Source organism: Protobothrops mucrosquamatus, unplaced genomic scaffold (assembly GCF_001527695.2).
Source record: "Protobothrops mucrosquamatus isolate PMUCROS unplaced genomic scaffold, P.Mucros_1.0 scaffold2613, whole genome shotgun sequence".
Classification (NCBI taxonomy): Eukaryota; Metazoa; Chordata; class Lepidosauria; order Squamata; family Viperidae; genus Protobothrops; species Protobothrops mucrosquamatus.
Window position 1 is genome coordinate 88,875 of NW_015388667.1, and position 15,551 is coordinate 104,425.

Genomic DNA, 15,551 nt, shown 5'->3' on the forward strand with positions numbered 1-15,551 from the left:
AAAAAAATGCTTTTCTAATACTATAGTTTGTAAACTCATGTAATTTGGATAGTGACATAGATTTTTCAATGTTGGCAAATGTCAAAATATTTAAATTTTGGCACCCTTCTTTCTTCTACCGTGAGCCCAATGTCCTATTCTTAAACAAGTCGTCTGCAAAAAAGGTATAATGGTACCTGGTCTATGTTTCAAATTTTTTGTTACGTGTAGATTGAGAGTATTGTCCTTATATATAAATGGAATAATGAGGACTGACTCATTCAAACTTCCCAGTATGAAATCATACAGGTTCAACAGTTCTGATCTAACTGTGACTGCAGATCATGTGTTTTTACAGGTTTGCATACTCCAGTACACTGTTTCATGTTTTAGTCACAAATGGAGTGGTGCATGAAGCATTAATACAGTCTGCCACCTTGCTAAGCACGATGGCCTAAATTTGAAACAAAATGTTAAAAGGAAATATACTTATTAATATTAGTTCAATCATAGGATGGTGTAAAACAAACTTTCAAAAAATAGAAGGGAAAGAATGACATCACACAAATCTATTCTGCTAATAGTTAAGACTTGGGGACTTTTAATGCCACACAAGGTCTACAAATAGCTAAGGAGGAACCTGGATCTGATGTCATTTTCCAGATTCCAAGATAAACACTAATAACTGCATTACACTAGGTCTAGGACAACTTCCTATTTCCCTTTTTGCTTTAGAGATATCATATTTGGCTGCAAAAATGTGGATAACCACTAGATAGGAGCAAAGTCATTCAGAAAAAGTTTAACTCCTTGCTAGCCTCTTGCATTCGTCCATATAGCAGTCATATTTTATAACTCTTTGTTTTCTATATGATGCCTGAAATTCAAAATTTTCCAAGATAGTTCACTATAGTCACCTTTTTTAAGTTGTTCTGCTGCAGCTATTGCTTCATGCAGAGTCACTCCTGCCCCAATGACAGTAACCTGGTCCTCCTTACTCTTGAACACCACCTGACAAGAACAACATTTAAATTAAAATCAGATATATTGTATGTTTAGGTAATTGTTGCAGAGATTGTTAGCACTGCAATGAAAGACACATTAATGACATTCTTGTAGTTCATTTATTTCAGTGACTTTTGAAATCACTCACCTTGGCTTGTCCAACTTTGAAGTCTTCACCACTGTCATAAATTACAGCATTTTCTGGGCGACTAGTTCTTATGAAGCATATGCCCTGTTTTTAAAATGAACACAGTGTGAACTTTAAAGTCAATTGCAAACTACAAATTTAAACCTCAAAATTAAAAATATAAGCTAATTAAAATGGGGATACAATCATGATTTTTCATTAAGTCTATTTCTTAGTTGTAATACTCTTATCTGAATCCATAGAAAAATTCACTTTCAGAAAAGACTCATATAGTTTTTTCAAATACAGATAGAAAATTTAAATTCAGAGGATCTCCAGGGTTATCATACTGAACTTAAATATAAAAACTCAGTACCCAGAGAATATTCTTCAAGGAAATCTGTGTAGCCACTTAAAAAGAGATCTTATATAATTTACAAAAAAAAATATATCAATATGGGGTTAACTGTTGCTATGGCATAAAAACTGTTACAATTGTTTAAAGAGTTGCCCCAAAATGAGATATAAATGAAAAATGTGAAATCTTATGTTTTTATGCTATCCTTTTTAAAACACCTTGTTTACTTTGTTAATAATATGAGCACAATGGACCACACAAGAATTACATTCAGGGATCACATCTCAGCTTAAGCAGATAGGATAGCATAAGCTTTTTGCCTGCCTCCTCCATCCTTTCACCCACTTCTCTTCTTGAAACACTAAAACAGGTAGGACTTTTTCAATTAATCAGTCGCCCTTGATGCCAAAACATGGAACCACCCAGGTTCTTGAACAAACTTCAAATTGTGTTGTACTAAGTGTGACATATCATAAACTAATTTCTCTGTTTAATTGAAAACTTCCAGATTAATTACAATGAATCAAGAAGAGGAAATGGATTGCTTCTAAATGAACAGAAGGATGCATTATAAAGAGGAGGAGGAAATATCAAGTTAAGCTTATACAGAGATATTGCATATACATGTATTAGACCAGACATGTCAAACACAAGGCCCGGGGGCCGGATGCGGCCCACGAAGTGGTTTCATGTGGCCCGCGAAGCCATCCTGGAAACAGTGAGGGAACGGCCCCAGCTGCCTTGGCCCTGGCCCAGGCCCGCCGGGAACCAATGTACAATTTTGTGGTGGCCATCTATGCTGAAACGCATTCAGTCTTAGCTCCACAAGACCGTCTGGAAACAGCGAGGAACCAGCCCCTGCCGTGTCAGCCCCGCCCCCTGGGTGCATGCTGGGGAGGTGTCACCCTTTGTGAGGAATGAAGAAATGGACCATGCCTTGGCGCTTGCCCCTTCTACCAGAGACCCTCAGATCTGTCCCACTCCTGCCCAGGCCCCCACAGGCACCCTTGACGCGAATGATGTAGAGCTGGCCATGCCCACCCAGTAGGCCACACCCACTACATCCATGCCCACCCAGTAGGCTGCACCCACCCTGGCCACACCCACCCACCCCCCTGAGGGCAACAGTAATGCTTATGCGGCCCTCAATGAAATTGAGTTTGACACCCCTGTATTAGACAGATTGTTCTTGCATGATCAGAGTGATCTAAAGGCTCTCTGTAGTTAATGTACACAGGCTCAAATTTGTGAACAGGGTTGCTTCCAGGAAATGAAAACAATAGTAGCAAACGTTTCCCAAATACATTTTGACTGAATCTCGGTAATTGGCACTTAGAAGGCTGAACTCTTTTAACCTTCAAGAAGATGTTCAGCTGATATTCTGGTAGAGTTAGCTTTCTTTTCAATCCATTAAAACGTAAACTCAATAACTTTTCCTTACTGCTTAAAGAATTTTAAACAAGAATTTGAAATGGGTCGGAAAACCAGGTCCCAAAAGTTGCTGACTACAACCCCCAGCTTTCCCAGTTTTGGCAATACTGGTTGAGAGTGAGATTCAACAAAAGGTTGTTCATACTTTCCTTAAAGAAAAGAAAGTAAGAGTTCCTGACCTTTCTATTTGCAGCCAATTCTACTGCCTTTTCAGTGGCTACAGCATCACTAGGATAAAATACAGTTGAATTAGGAATGGTTCGGAACAGGGATAGATCCTCCAGTCCCATCTGTGAAGGCCCATCTTCACCTAGAAAGAGAAAGTTCGAAGAAGATGTAACCTTAAAATTGAACAAATGCCTTTTCTGTGTACTTCTTAAAACAAAAAAGAATTATCCAAAATAAATATAACACACTCACAGACCACCTTCCATCTTGTCCTTAAACTTGGAACCCTCTAAATAGCAAAGAAAGAAGATAGAGGTAAACTAAAAAGAAAGAAAACCTGGGTTAAAAAGAAAATCAAGGATAAGGTAGCAGTAATAAAGCAAACACTAAAGCAAGCACAGTGGTGAAAAAAAAGGAAGCAAGAAGTAGCGTGTATGTGATCATCATGCACACAAGCATAGAATAAAATAAACATAATTGGAGTGAAGAATTAAGAAATCCATCAGAGCATCCCACTGAGATAATTTATAGGAAACATCAAAATCAAAGCAAAATTGACATATCCCATATGTTAGACAGAACTGGCTCTCAAATCAACAACAATTAAAATCTTGCTATGTATATACATAGCAAGAAATGACACAGTCTCTTCATATGTCATTTCCTTCCAGGGAGATCATTTTGAAAAGTTACTCTGTGATTTGGTTGCTGTTGAAGAAATTAAGAATAAATCTTGGCAAGGTTCCCCCCCCCCCATTTTCCACTTGATTAAATTACTTAGTAACACTGCTTGTTTCTTTAAGGTGCCATAGGAGATTAAAACAAGCAAGTGCCACCTTCTATATTCAGTAAAAATTTATATCAAAAATGAATAGTTATTCAGTGAATGGAAAGTCAGTGTTGTCTATTGAAAAAACTCCACAATTGTTCTGCATCTGCAGGGTTTAAAAATCACAAAGACAGAGGTTTTTCTTAGCTCTGAAGTTTGAGATTATATTTCTGAAATAAATATGGTTTCCTACGTGGGAAATTTAACTAGTTGGAAATGTTGAAACCATTACAGGAATAAATACTTTGCATAAGCTACAGAGGATCTGTGCTATTCAAAATTATTTTGAGATGAGGCTGAAATTGGTTGGCTGACCGACTTTGTCAGATACAACAAAATGATGTTATCTAAACAACATAAAATGAAAAGGGTGTTTTTAAAATCTCACTTTGCTGTTTCACTTTTGTTGGATACAGTCAATCTTTCCCACATATTAAAACAATGGTAAAACTGTCGGAAACTAAACGGCACTACCAGCACCAGTTGGACATTTTTCAATACAATTACAAACTCCAGCACACGGTTCGTAATTTATGCATGGATGGCTGATGGGGAAACAAGTCTAAAAGATGTCATTTTAAAAGGGGGACTTCAGGCAAAGTGTTACACAAGCTATCAGTTCTCCAAGTCTTTCTTCCAAAGAGCAGAAGCCCTTCAGATACATATATAATCTTGAGATGCAGCAGTATAAGTGGAAACACTCAGTGTGCTGCTACTTTAAGGCACTGTCCTTAAATTAAGGCAGACATGTCAAACTCGCGACGTCACATGACGTCGCACGACATATCGGAACTTTTCCCTCATTGCCGGCAATGGGATGGGCGCGGTTTCCTCGTGATGCGTCCGGCCCTCAGGCTGGCAGTTTGAATTAAGGCAAAAAAAGAAAAAAGAAAAAGCCAAGCATGCAGATGTACTCCATCTTGCTCCAGACAGTTTTTTATAATTACTGCTAATGTAAAAGCCAGAGTCAGATGTAGATGTTCTGTAGAAGTAGATTCTACAGAACACATGCTGTACTTGGGATCTTCCTAGAGGTTTGTTTGACCCATAAAGGGTAACAGTTATAATCACAAAACCTTCTATTTAGCAGAGTTGGCCTTTGGGCAATGGAGATGGATCTTTGTCTGGGGATTTAGCACCATATTGACTGGGGCATTTGCTTTTTCTATAAGGCAGCTTTTCCCAATTACCAGATGTGTGGATTTCAAATCCCAGAATTCCCAATTACTATTGGAAATTCAGGAAGACAAAGATCATACTTCCTGAGCATGCACAGATTAGGGAAAGCTGCTTTAGTGCTCCAGTGAAATTATATTGCTAGAACAAACATAATATGGCCCTTAATGATGTTATTGGAAGGAAATAGGGGCTGTGCGTAGTGGATTTGCTCGTTAAAGACACTCATTAATTATTTTTCAAAACTTGAAAAATGATTAAAAAAGATAAATATTCTGTGGGTGTGGTAAAATCTGGCATTTAGTTGCAGGAGAGAGGGGGTCTTTCCTAAGGAGGTAAAAGGCAGATCAGCCTTAAGTCCTTACTATACAGTCTGCCAAGACTAATGTCAGGCACAAGGAACCAAGAACAACTCAATAAATTGCTCAGAATAGTTTCTTTATTGCCATTCATCCATAGACAGGAATCTTGCCAGACTAAATTACATTCTACATCAGCAGTCTCCAACCTTTCTGGCTCAGTGGACTGGCTGCTGCAGTGGCGGGGGAAAGAGGGGATGGTTTTGTGTGTGTCTGCCACTTTCACTTTTTAGTAGTAGGTATGTAAATGCAATAATTCTTAGTTCCTTGGAGGGCTACAAACAGTCTGCTGGAAAAAAAAGTAAGATACTTACCAATGGATACACCACAGTGAGATCCACAAAGATTAATGTTGCTCTCAGAAATGGCTGCCATACGTATCTGATCATACGCCCTGGTGAAAAATGTGGCAAAGGTGCTAGCAAAGACAATGTTTCTGTCACGGCAGGCACAACCAACTGCAACGCTCACCTGCAAAATGGGGAAGAAAAATAACTCAAGTCATCCTGGCACTTGACATATTTTGAGAAATGCTCAGTCTTCAAATAGTTATGTTGATGTTCTGCTGTTCCCTTAAAAAAACATGGAGAAGTCTAGAGGCTGTTTCTCCTTATCTATTTCATTCTTAAGGCAAGCCCATTAGATAGATTAGGCTAAGACACAGGTTGATCAACATTGTCACACCTTCCCCTCAGTGGGACTTACTATTCTATCCTGGGTTTTCACTTGTAATCAAGGGGGGGCACCTTTGGGGAAAAAATATTGTAAAAAGACACTTTTGTTTATTATGATTCATTTCATCATACCTTTGAAGTACCTTATTGAAAGAACAACTACTATGCAAAATAAAAAGAAAGGGAAAGAAGAAAAAAGAATGTAGTAGTAGAAACAACAACATAACATTTGACCTAGATTTAATATTATGGTGGGATTTTCTGCCAATAAAAACATTTTCACTGAGGTATAAACAGAAGGTTTCAAACTGAGTTCTGTGAGAGAACTTTCTCTTTATAAGCAGCAACCAAAAACTTTCTCTTTATAAGCAGCAACCAGTAGAAATAGCCTAATTAAAGACGATAATCTCCACTTCTAAGAAGATCAATTGCTCCAAATAATGAACATTTTTCGATATCCATTTTAAAAATAAGTATGGTAAATTTAATCGAAACAATTTAACTACAAACACTTTTGAATAATGAAATTGGTGTGCAACAGAGGAGCAGAAGGAAATGATGGATCCTTTGGCTTTGAGAAATTCATCAATCTTTAGCATAATATGTAGGGATTCATACAATGAATTAATAGAAAGTAATATTTCATTATTCTGGACTATGATAGAGGTGCTCTGATTGATATCTCAGAATTGTTGCTTTGAGGGAAAAAATAAAGGAAAGAGTTCTCTATACATTGCATTGAGGTTCTGGAAGAAAAGTGGATTTAGATTAAATTAAATTAAACTGAAATATCTGCTGTTCCTATCTATTCCTATCCAGCAGCTGTAACTTACAGAACCCCAGCTTAGCTATGACCTTCTCCTTCCATGTTTAATTTCTTTCTCATCACTATCAGGCATTGTCAAAGTTTGGATGAAGGATACTTCATGCCCATGTTCGTGTTTATTGTGTATACAACCAAAGCTGTTTTTCGTATTTTAATTTTGTTTACATAAGATGCTCTAACTTGGTTGAAATAAATGAACAACAAACAACAGCTTAAGGTCCATGCAATCTGGGAACTGGTAAAAAAGTGATAGATTATCCAAGGCTTGAGGGAAGGGAAACATGCTGTAAAAAAAGGATGGGATGGAAGCAGAAGATAAGAAGGGGAGAATGTGAGAATTATAATATTAGGAAATGTGTGACCCATCTATTAGGACTTTAAACCAGGTTCATCACTGTTTGCTATACTGCGCTTCTCAATTCCAGATATTTCTGAAAGGAGGTCATTTTTATTTATTTATTTAAAGAATTTATATGACCGCCCACTCACTTTCAATGACTCTAGGTGGCTTACAAACAATTAAAAAAAAACAATATAAAAGGAGTTTAAAACAATACACCGCCCACCACATATCATGACAAAGATACAGTAATGATGGTGGTTAGCACTAACAAATCAATTTATTTTGTACATGTCACAATCTACATGCAGCACAAGAACATACCATATTCTGTTCAGCAATGTAACACTCAATGAAACGGCTGGGATGTTCCTTTTTGAACAGGTCAGAGAAAGTAGAATTCTTCGTATCTCCATCCAAAGCGACCACACGGTTACAGGCATGGCCTAGTTTTGCAAGAGCCACACCATAAGCTTTGCGGGTTGCAAACTGTGAAGTGAACAAAGATGAACCATTTTAAAATACTCCATAATTCTTGAAAATAATAAAATATTTTAGAGAAAAAAAAATCCAAATGATCACTATTCCCCTGAGCAGTTTAGAAAAACCTCTTTAAGTATTTTTTTCATGTTACAGAATAGGATGGTCTACTACAGGTTTCTATGGCACTAATTTTAGGAAACTTTTCAAATATTTAGCATTTGATGACCCCAAATATATTCTGGCATGTCTAGGCAATATCTACAAAATTGTTTTGAAAATTTCATAGCCTTGTGATATGTATTCTCATAAAATTATTTCTATGCCTCTAATTAGATGCATGGTTCAATGAGGCATGTTATTCTGCTTATAGGCAGCACACTATTTCATAAAAGCACTGATAAAAAAAACTGAGGCAGGATTAATCTGCCTTAAGTGGCTGATCCATGTCACTGGTATAATGCACAAAGGAGACACACTCAATGATAAAGTACCAATTTATTCCAACGTTGCAGCTGCCCATCTAGTAAACTCTCTCCTGAAGAGATTCTCTATTATTTCTAACCTTTATTCTTTTGGGGGCAGCTGGCACATTTCCAAAACAAAGTGATGGACTGTAGCAACCTTCATGCTGATTTTCAAAGAATGTCTATGAGCTCTACGAGAGGAGCCAGAGAGCTCTTGGGCACATCATGCTGGGGACCTCAACTCAGCAATAACAAGTGAAGGAGACTATTGGGGCACATATTATTTTATCAACCACAATAAGATTCCTGAGGTCCAAAAATGACAAACTAGTATTTGAATTTTATTAGGATACGGCCTTTCAAATCTTTATACATTTCCACTTTTATTAACACTTGGGATGGTAGTTAGGCAACCTCTTGCATGAACTTCTCACTAAATTTATTCATGGATGATTAGGGCATTTTTCAGAAGTTTTTACAGAAATATTGACCAGAGAGGATCTCACTTAATTATCCTAAGAACATTCTACAACTCATTATTTGTGAAATCTATGAGGTTTCCATTTGGGTTATCTTGCAGGGGCCTTACTCTTGAATTCTGGACTGGCCATTTAACAAGAAAGGAGAATAATTGTCAGGAAAAAAATATTTGTTTTAAAAAATTCTTGCTTGGCCCCATCAGAGTAACTCCCATTGTTCTGGATAGGTAATTATGCTACTATAAAAAAAATATCAGTTATAACGGCATCTCCCGAGGAAAGGCTTCTGAAAGCACTCCAGAATATTTTACAAGATTATAAACTATTGAATGAACACCATTTATTCTCATAATCTATCCTACATAAACCAGCAGTCTTTGGAAAAGAAACCCCTTTTTGCTCTCCTGAATGTCTATTATTATTAATATTTGAAAACATCATAGTACCTTATTTCCTAGCTTGTAGTTTGGTGGAGATGGCATCTTGACATTTTTAATATTAACAGCTGGTGCATTATCTTGCGGAAGAGTTGGAGAAAGCTTTTTCTTGTTCTGGATTTTGCCATTGATCTCCTCAATGATTTGCTCAGCCATGTCTTTTGGAAGAGGTTTGCCATGCCAGTTTTCCTTATCTTCAACCCCTGTAGAATTATTATACACATTTTGAGTCATAGCTAGTTCACTGTTGTAATTGAAATGCTTTGCCGCTGGATAAACCATTTTCCAATCCCAAATACATTTTCTCATTCTCCCTATACCTCAAAGTATATTCTTTATGTAATGAGTTTCTGCAGCTCATCCCATCATTTTTATTTCCTGCAAGTCTTGACTCCATGAACAAGGGTGGGCTAAAGTAATTAGGTTTAGTCAGCGTATCAGTAATCTTAACAGAATGAATGATATTCTAGATATTTTGTAAGTAAGGAACTGAATAGGCAGGCAAGAATTCTTCAAATTCTTCAATTAAATTCATGTGGAAGCATGAAACATTTCTGTCAACGCTGCTAACATCGGATGTTCTTGCTTTAACAACAGATGAAAATGCAGCCATTTTCTCTATGCTTTTAGAATTAGTTGGTGCTGGGAGGGGGGAATTGGGATGAGAGTTCAGTTAGTCATAATAATAATAACTGCCGTGGGAATCCAAGGACAAACTGGGTCCAGAGCTGATAACGTTTTGGCGGGCTGGAGAGCTGGGGAGAAAACCCGCACTTTAAGCTAATTGGGATATGTGCTTTATGACTATTCATTGGGGGGTGGGAATTGTATTTTGTTACTTTGTATCCAGGGGAAGGGAATTTAGTTTTTGGGTTCAACTATATAGTGCTGATACTTTGTTTCCCAAATAAAAGATTCTTTAAGGAAAACAATGCCTCGAAGTTCTTTTGAAGGGTTTCATCTGTCGGAACCATGATACATTTCTTTGCTTCAAGAAACAGCATCAGGCAGACTGAGTTCTCACTATAAAGGATCTAAATACTGGATTTTTTTTCTCTTTTCAGAGGCCTCAAAAAGTGGCAACATTTGTTCCTGAAAAATGGCAAACATCTTAAGCTTTATTTGCCTATTTTTTGAGAGGACCGAAGACCTCAGGGCCTAGACTATTGAAGAACACCAGAAGACCAACCAGTTTCATCAAGGAAGTTCACAAGTAAGATATGAGGTGACCGCCTTCACCAACAATGGTCTCTTGCTTGTTTTCTGTCTTTTCCTTATAGTACAAATTGTGAAATTTAAGCAATCCCTAAGATATATACAGTATAGGATATATATATATATTCATTCATATTCCTGGTACATGGAAATATGGAAGTCAACATTTTCATATACTAGTTAACTATTCTCTTTTCCTCATCCTTGGATTGATTCTAAATTGTAATTTTATTCATCTTTTAAATAAATAATAGTAAATAGTATAGTAATAGTAGAATTCTTGTCATTTTCGTAACGTACTTTTGCATTTCTAGCAAAAATATTGTCCAAAACCACTTAAAATATTTATTCTATTTTAGCTTACTCCAATAAATGGGTGAGATATTCAAGCATTGTGGCAATTACATGTTGACAGCGTAATAGCTACAGTAAAAGGTTTTGATGTAGAGGTTCAACTACAGCTAAGGTTCAATGGAAAATAAAAATATTGAGTGTTCAGTTAAAATGTTCCGATACCAGCCCTCATGAGACCCATACGTTTTCACTGTACTTACAATATGCAGCTGCAATAAAGATTTGAATTAAAAAACTCCAAAACCAAAGCAAACAACTCTGGCACTTTAGCTTCATTAAAATAATCCTTCATTAAAATAACCCATTCCAAAGGATAATTCATATAAGTGTTATTATTTGGTTTAAAAAATTGTATAATAAGATCATCGATCAAATTTGACTACTAGAGCTAGTCCTGGGCTTATGATCACAATTGGGACCAGAACTTCCATTCTAAGTTGTTGCAGTCATAAGACAAATCATCAGTGACCAGGTCTGATTTGATGAGCATTTTTAAGATAGTCGTAAGTGAATTCAAGTTGAGTCACCCAATTCTAAGTGCGATTTCAGCTTAATCAATGGCAGTTTTTATCACTTTTTTTCCAGAAACTGCAAAAAAGTAACCAATTGTGATCATGTGACTGCAGGACACTACAACCAGTAGTAAATGCAAGCTGGCTGCCAAGCACACAAATTACAATCACATGACCATGGTGGGGTGATGGTCATAAGTTCAAATTTAAATCATAACTGACTTTTTTGGAGGCCACCATTAATTCAAAGCATTGTTAAGCGAATGGCCGTAAAGTGAGGGACTACCGGTACAGATATGCTATAGGCAAAACCACACAATACACAGACTTCAGTGAAAAAGTGTTTTGTCCCCATTCCCTTGATGGCCATATGTATATAAAATTTCTACAAAATGTTCACCAAACTGTTCAGGAATACTTGTAGGAATTACAGAAGGAAACTGCCTATTTCTTGTTTGGTTGATTGAACCCTTTTCATTGGAAGGAAACAGATTGATTTACAACAAACTATAATTAAAAATTATAAATTCCTGATTTAAATCTCACATTTATCTTGAACTTAAATATGTTGCTTAAGACCCTTATCTGGCCTAGGGGAAAAATTGTAATCCACAAAAATGTATTACAACATAAGATTTACAAAGTGCCCCAAACACACAAGAATTTATGGAATTTCTTATTATAATTAACTTCTTATTAAATCAAACAAAATTGTAATCCTTAAATAGCGGTTGCAGCTGTTCTGAGGAGCCTCCGGCTTGGAATTACCTGCTATTCCTTTGCCTTTGAAGGTCTTGGCAATAATTGCAGTTGGCTGGTGTTTCGTCTGACCAAAAGCTTTGCACAGTTCCTCCACACTGTGCCCATCCACAATGATTGCGTGCCAGCTAGAAGGCAAACAAATCAATTAGCTTTCCAGAAATAATACCAGCTAGCCAAAGAAACACTTTGAAATACGATACCTATAGACATGGCTTGTTAAGTATAAAGATGTAAATGTGCATATTTATACATACAAAACATATATAAGGATTTCTCTTTGATGGGATTATTATGAGATGTTCAAAATAATCAAATTCCAAAGCATCATTTTAGACATATCAAAGGCCTTAAACTACCTTGGCATTCATGGATGAAGAGTATTGATTTGTTGTTGCCTTGTTTCATAAAAATCAACAAACAAAACTAACAAAGTCATTGTACATGGGATAAGGAAAAGCCAATCTTTTTCTCAATTCCTTAATTTACAAAATATTCAGAGGATAAAAAACAAAACAGGAGCACTGGACCTGCTCTGGGTGCAGATGACCCAGCTAACCACAATACATTTTGTTTTCTAAATGTGCCAATACTGTAAAATGCAACAGGAAGACATGACTGTCAACAGTTAAGACAGTCAGATAAAATACCATCCTTACCATATCTTTCAGATTCAACGAACCACTAATAAACCCATGAAATATTTAAGAATTTTTATCAGCATTTATTTCATGTTATTTCCAAGATCATTCTGGTATTCATTAATCTGTATCTAATTATCAGCCCAAGTATAGATTTTAAAAAAGTACAGTGCATTAAAGTATTATAAGACCACGTACCCAAAGGATTCACAACGTTTCTGGTAGGTTTCTACATTATGCTGCAAAGGAGCAGGATCACTTTGTCCCAACCGGTTAATATCAAGAATAGCAGTCAAGTTATCCAGTTTGTAGAATCCAGCGAAGGCCATTGCTTCCCAAACTGAGCCTTCAGATAACTCTCCATCTCCAAGCACACAATATACTCGATAGCTGTATATATATAAAAAAGACAGGGTGACGCTATTTAGCTTCCTAAATTACTGAAAGGTGGAATGGAAGAGCTCAGCCACCAGGGTAGAAGGCTAGAAGTCGTAACCTGTGGTAGAACTAAGGAGAAATTTCAAGACAGTGAGAAAAATTAATCAGTAGAACAGCTTGCCTCTAGAAGTTGTGGGTTCACCATCATTGGAAGTTTGTAAGAAGAGATTGGACAGCCACTTGTCTGGAATAGTACAGGATCACCTGCTGGAGCAGGGTATTAGACTAGACGACCTTCAAGGTCCCTTCCAGCTCTGTTATATTGTTATTTTTCTCCTGCTGTGGGGTAAGACCTGCATAGTTCTTGCTGCCACCACCTATCATCCAGGGATGACTCACCTCCAGTGGTGGGATTCAGCCAGTTCACACCACTTCGGCAGAACCGGTAGCTAATTGTTTGTTGCCCAAGCCCATAATGGACTTCCGGAAGCGGCATCCACACAGAGAACCAGTTGTTCACATAGTTGAATCCCACTACTGCTCACCTCATATCCCTCCTCAACCCTGGTTTGTGTGAGAGTTACTTCTATAATGCAAGGTAGTTTAGTGTTATGAACCTGGAATATCTGTTCTTTCTTAGAAGGCTGATTTACCAAAAAAAGGAAAAAGGAAAAATACAAAAAGTAAATGCAATGGTTTGGTTAAATCACAAAATTGTGCTTATCCACTACAAATAAAAAAAAACTTGCTCAGACTGCATGTAAACTTGCAATAAACTTGTTTAATTACTTAAAAACTACTCTGGGTCTCTGGTCTTATCAAGCAAGGGCAATATGGAAATAATCCATCTTACAATTAGTTTTAACTCTATAACATAAACCCATAGTTTATAGCCTTATACCAATTCAGTAAATTCCAGAAAATATTTTTTTTTAGTGCTTAATCCATCTTAGACAAACTATGTAAACTTTATTCCACTTTTCCTGTCTCCTTTTGGCAGGGCTACTAAATCCGGACTGCAATAATTAGATGGAAGCAAAGAAATGGAGAAAAATTATTCCTCTAATCTGGTGGCCATCTGGAGTTTGACAGGCAGGAGCTAGTAGCTCTCCCTTGGGGAAATATGCTCTTGTGACAAAATCAGCCTTGAGCAAGCTCATTTGAGCAGAAATCTATTCAAACATTCTTGCATATCGTTTGTCTAAGTATGTAAAACTAACAATTACATGATTGGTTCAGTCAAAAGAAGATTGTTTGGGAAGAGGCCTGTATCACAGAAGGAGAGAGGAAAGAAATGCCATTAATCAGAAGGTGTTCTCATACAAATGCATACAGGCACATGCAATGCTTAGAGCTAGTTTGATGTAGTTGTTAAGGTGCTGGCCTTAACAATCAGGAGACTGTGAATTCTAGCCCTGCCTTAGGATGAAAACCAGAAAGTGACTTTGAGCCAGTCACTCTTCTCAGCCCAACCCACCTCACAGGCTTGTTGTTGAGGGAAAAATAGGAGGAGGAAGGAGTATTAGGCATATTCCCTGCCTTGAGTTATTTATAAAAATAATACGTGGGATAAATATCTAATAAATAAATAAACAGTATTGGGAGTTATGACAGCATATAGGTGTTGAACCACGAAAGGGGAGAACAGTAGTCTATTCTCAGCTGCAGATGCCCACTGGGTGACTTTCAGCCCAATCTACTTCACAGGGTGGTGGTTGTAGGAGAAAATGAGAGGATCTTTTCTTCATGAATTCCAATATGAAAGGCAAAATATAAATCAAACAAATGAAGTAAGGAAGCAAACAATACAGTTGCATTTATATAACAAATGCTCAGTTAGGTTAAGGATCCCTAATGATGAATAACTCAAACAAGTTGCCCTATGAGGTCATTTATTTGAATTCAGTTCTGCCCAAGGATTATTGAGAACTAAATTCAAGCCCTCCTAAGGTAGCTAACATTAATATTTTTCTTTCTTTTCTTTCTCCCCTTGCAGTGCTGCAGTTAAACAGTCCTGAGCACTTGTGAAGAAATCAAGTAAGAGCATCAAGAAATAATCAGAAATATGAATTATTTCTCACTTACAACCCCCACCTTAAAATATCCAGGGATGTTTAAAGAGAGGTTATGCTATATTAATGTCAAATAGTGAAGAAAATCTTAGGAAACAAGGGATTCTAGCCATAATTCTAAAGCTTGGCTGATCACTGTGACTCAGCAAAACTATTGATAAACTGTAGCTCTTCCTTGCAGAACAAGCACAGTTTACTTCCTCATTTCAATATGGCAAGTTGTATTTGCACAGTATTTCCACATATCAAGGAAATGACACGTTTAATTTTATTCCCTCCAAAACAAATACAATGCTAATTGCTTGTAGTTGATTTTAACAAGTAACAGCTTCCCATGAGCATTCTTTCCATTCAAAGAATGGTTTAATTTTTTCCTCCTTATTGTCATTCAAATAAAAATCCCTCCCAGTTATGGGAAGAAGCACCACCCTTCTTGGTTATCAGCTAAAACTTCCTCTCTTCTGGGACCGCAATGCAAAAAAAAA

The 15,551-nt window shown here is 36.9% G+C and overlaps 1 protein-coding gene across 1 annotated transcript in view; it reads right to left on the minus strand.

The window, feature by feature from the left end:
• Positions 1–15,551, minus strand: part of TKT (transketolase) — a 34,983-nt gene that overhangs the window by 7,646 nt on the left and 11,786 nt on the right. Inside the window, exons 5-12 of the mRNA XM_015825386.1 lie at positions 12,815–13,006; positions 11,985–12,103; positions 9,145–9,338; positions 7,597–7,761; positions 5,747–5,903; positions 3,080–3,210; positions 1,133–1,216; positions 897–990 (exon numbers count right to left, since the gene is read on the minus strand). Coding sequence (XP_015680872.1) covers positions 897–990; positions 1,133–1,216; positions 3,080–3,210; positions 5,747–5,903; positions 7,597–7,761; positions 9,145–9,338; positions 11,985–12,103; positions 12,815–13,006 — 1,136 coding nt within the window. The remainder of the gene's footprint in view (positions 1–896; positions 991–1,132; positions 1,217–3,079; positions 3,211–5,746; positions 5,904–7,596; positions 7,762–9,144; positions 9,339–11,984; positions 12,104–12,814; positions 13,007–15,551) is intronic.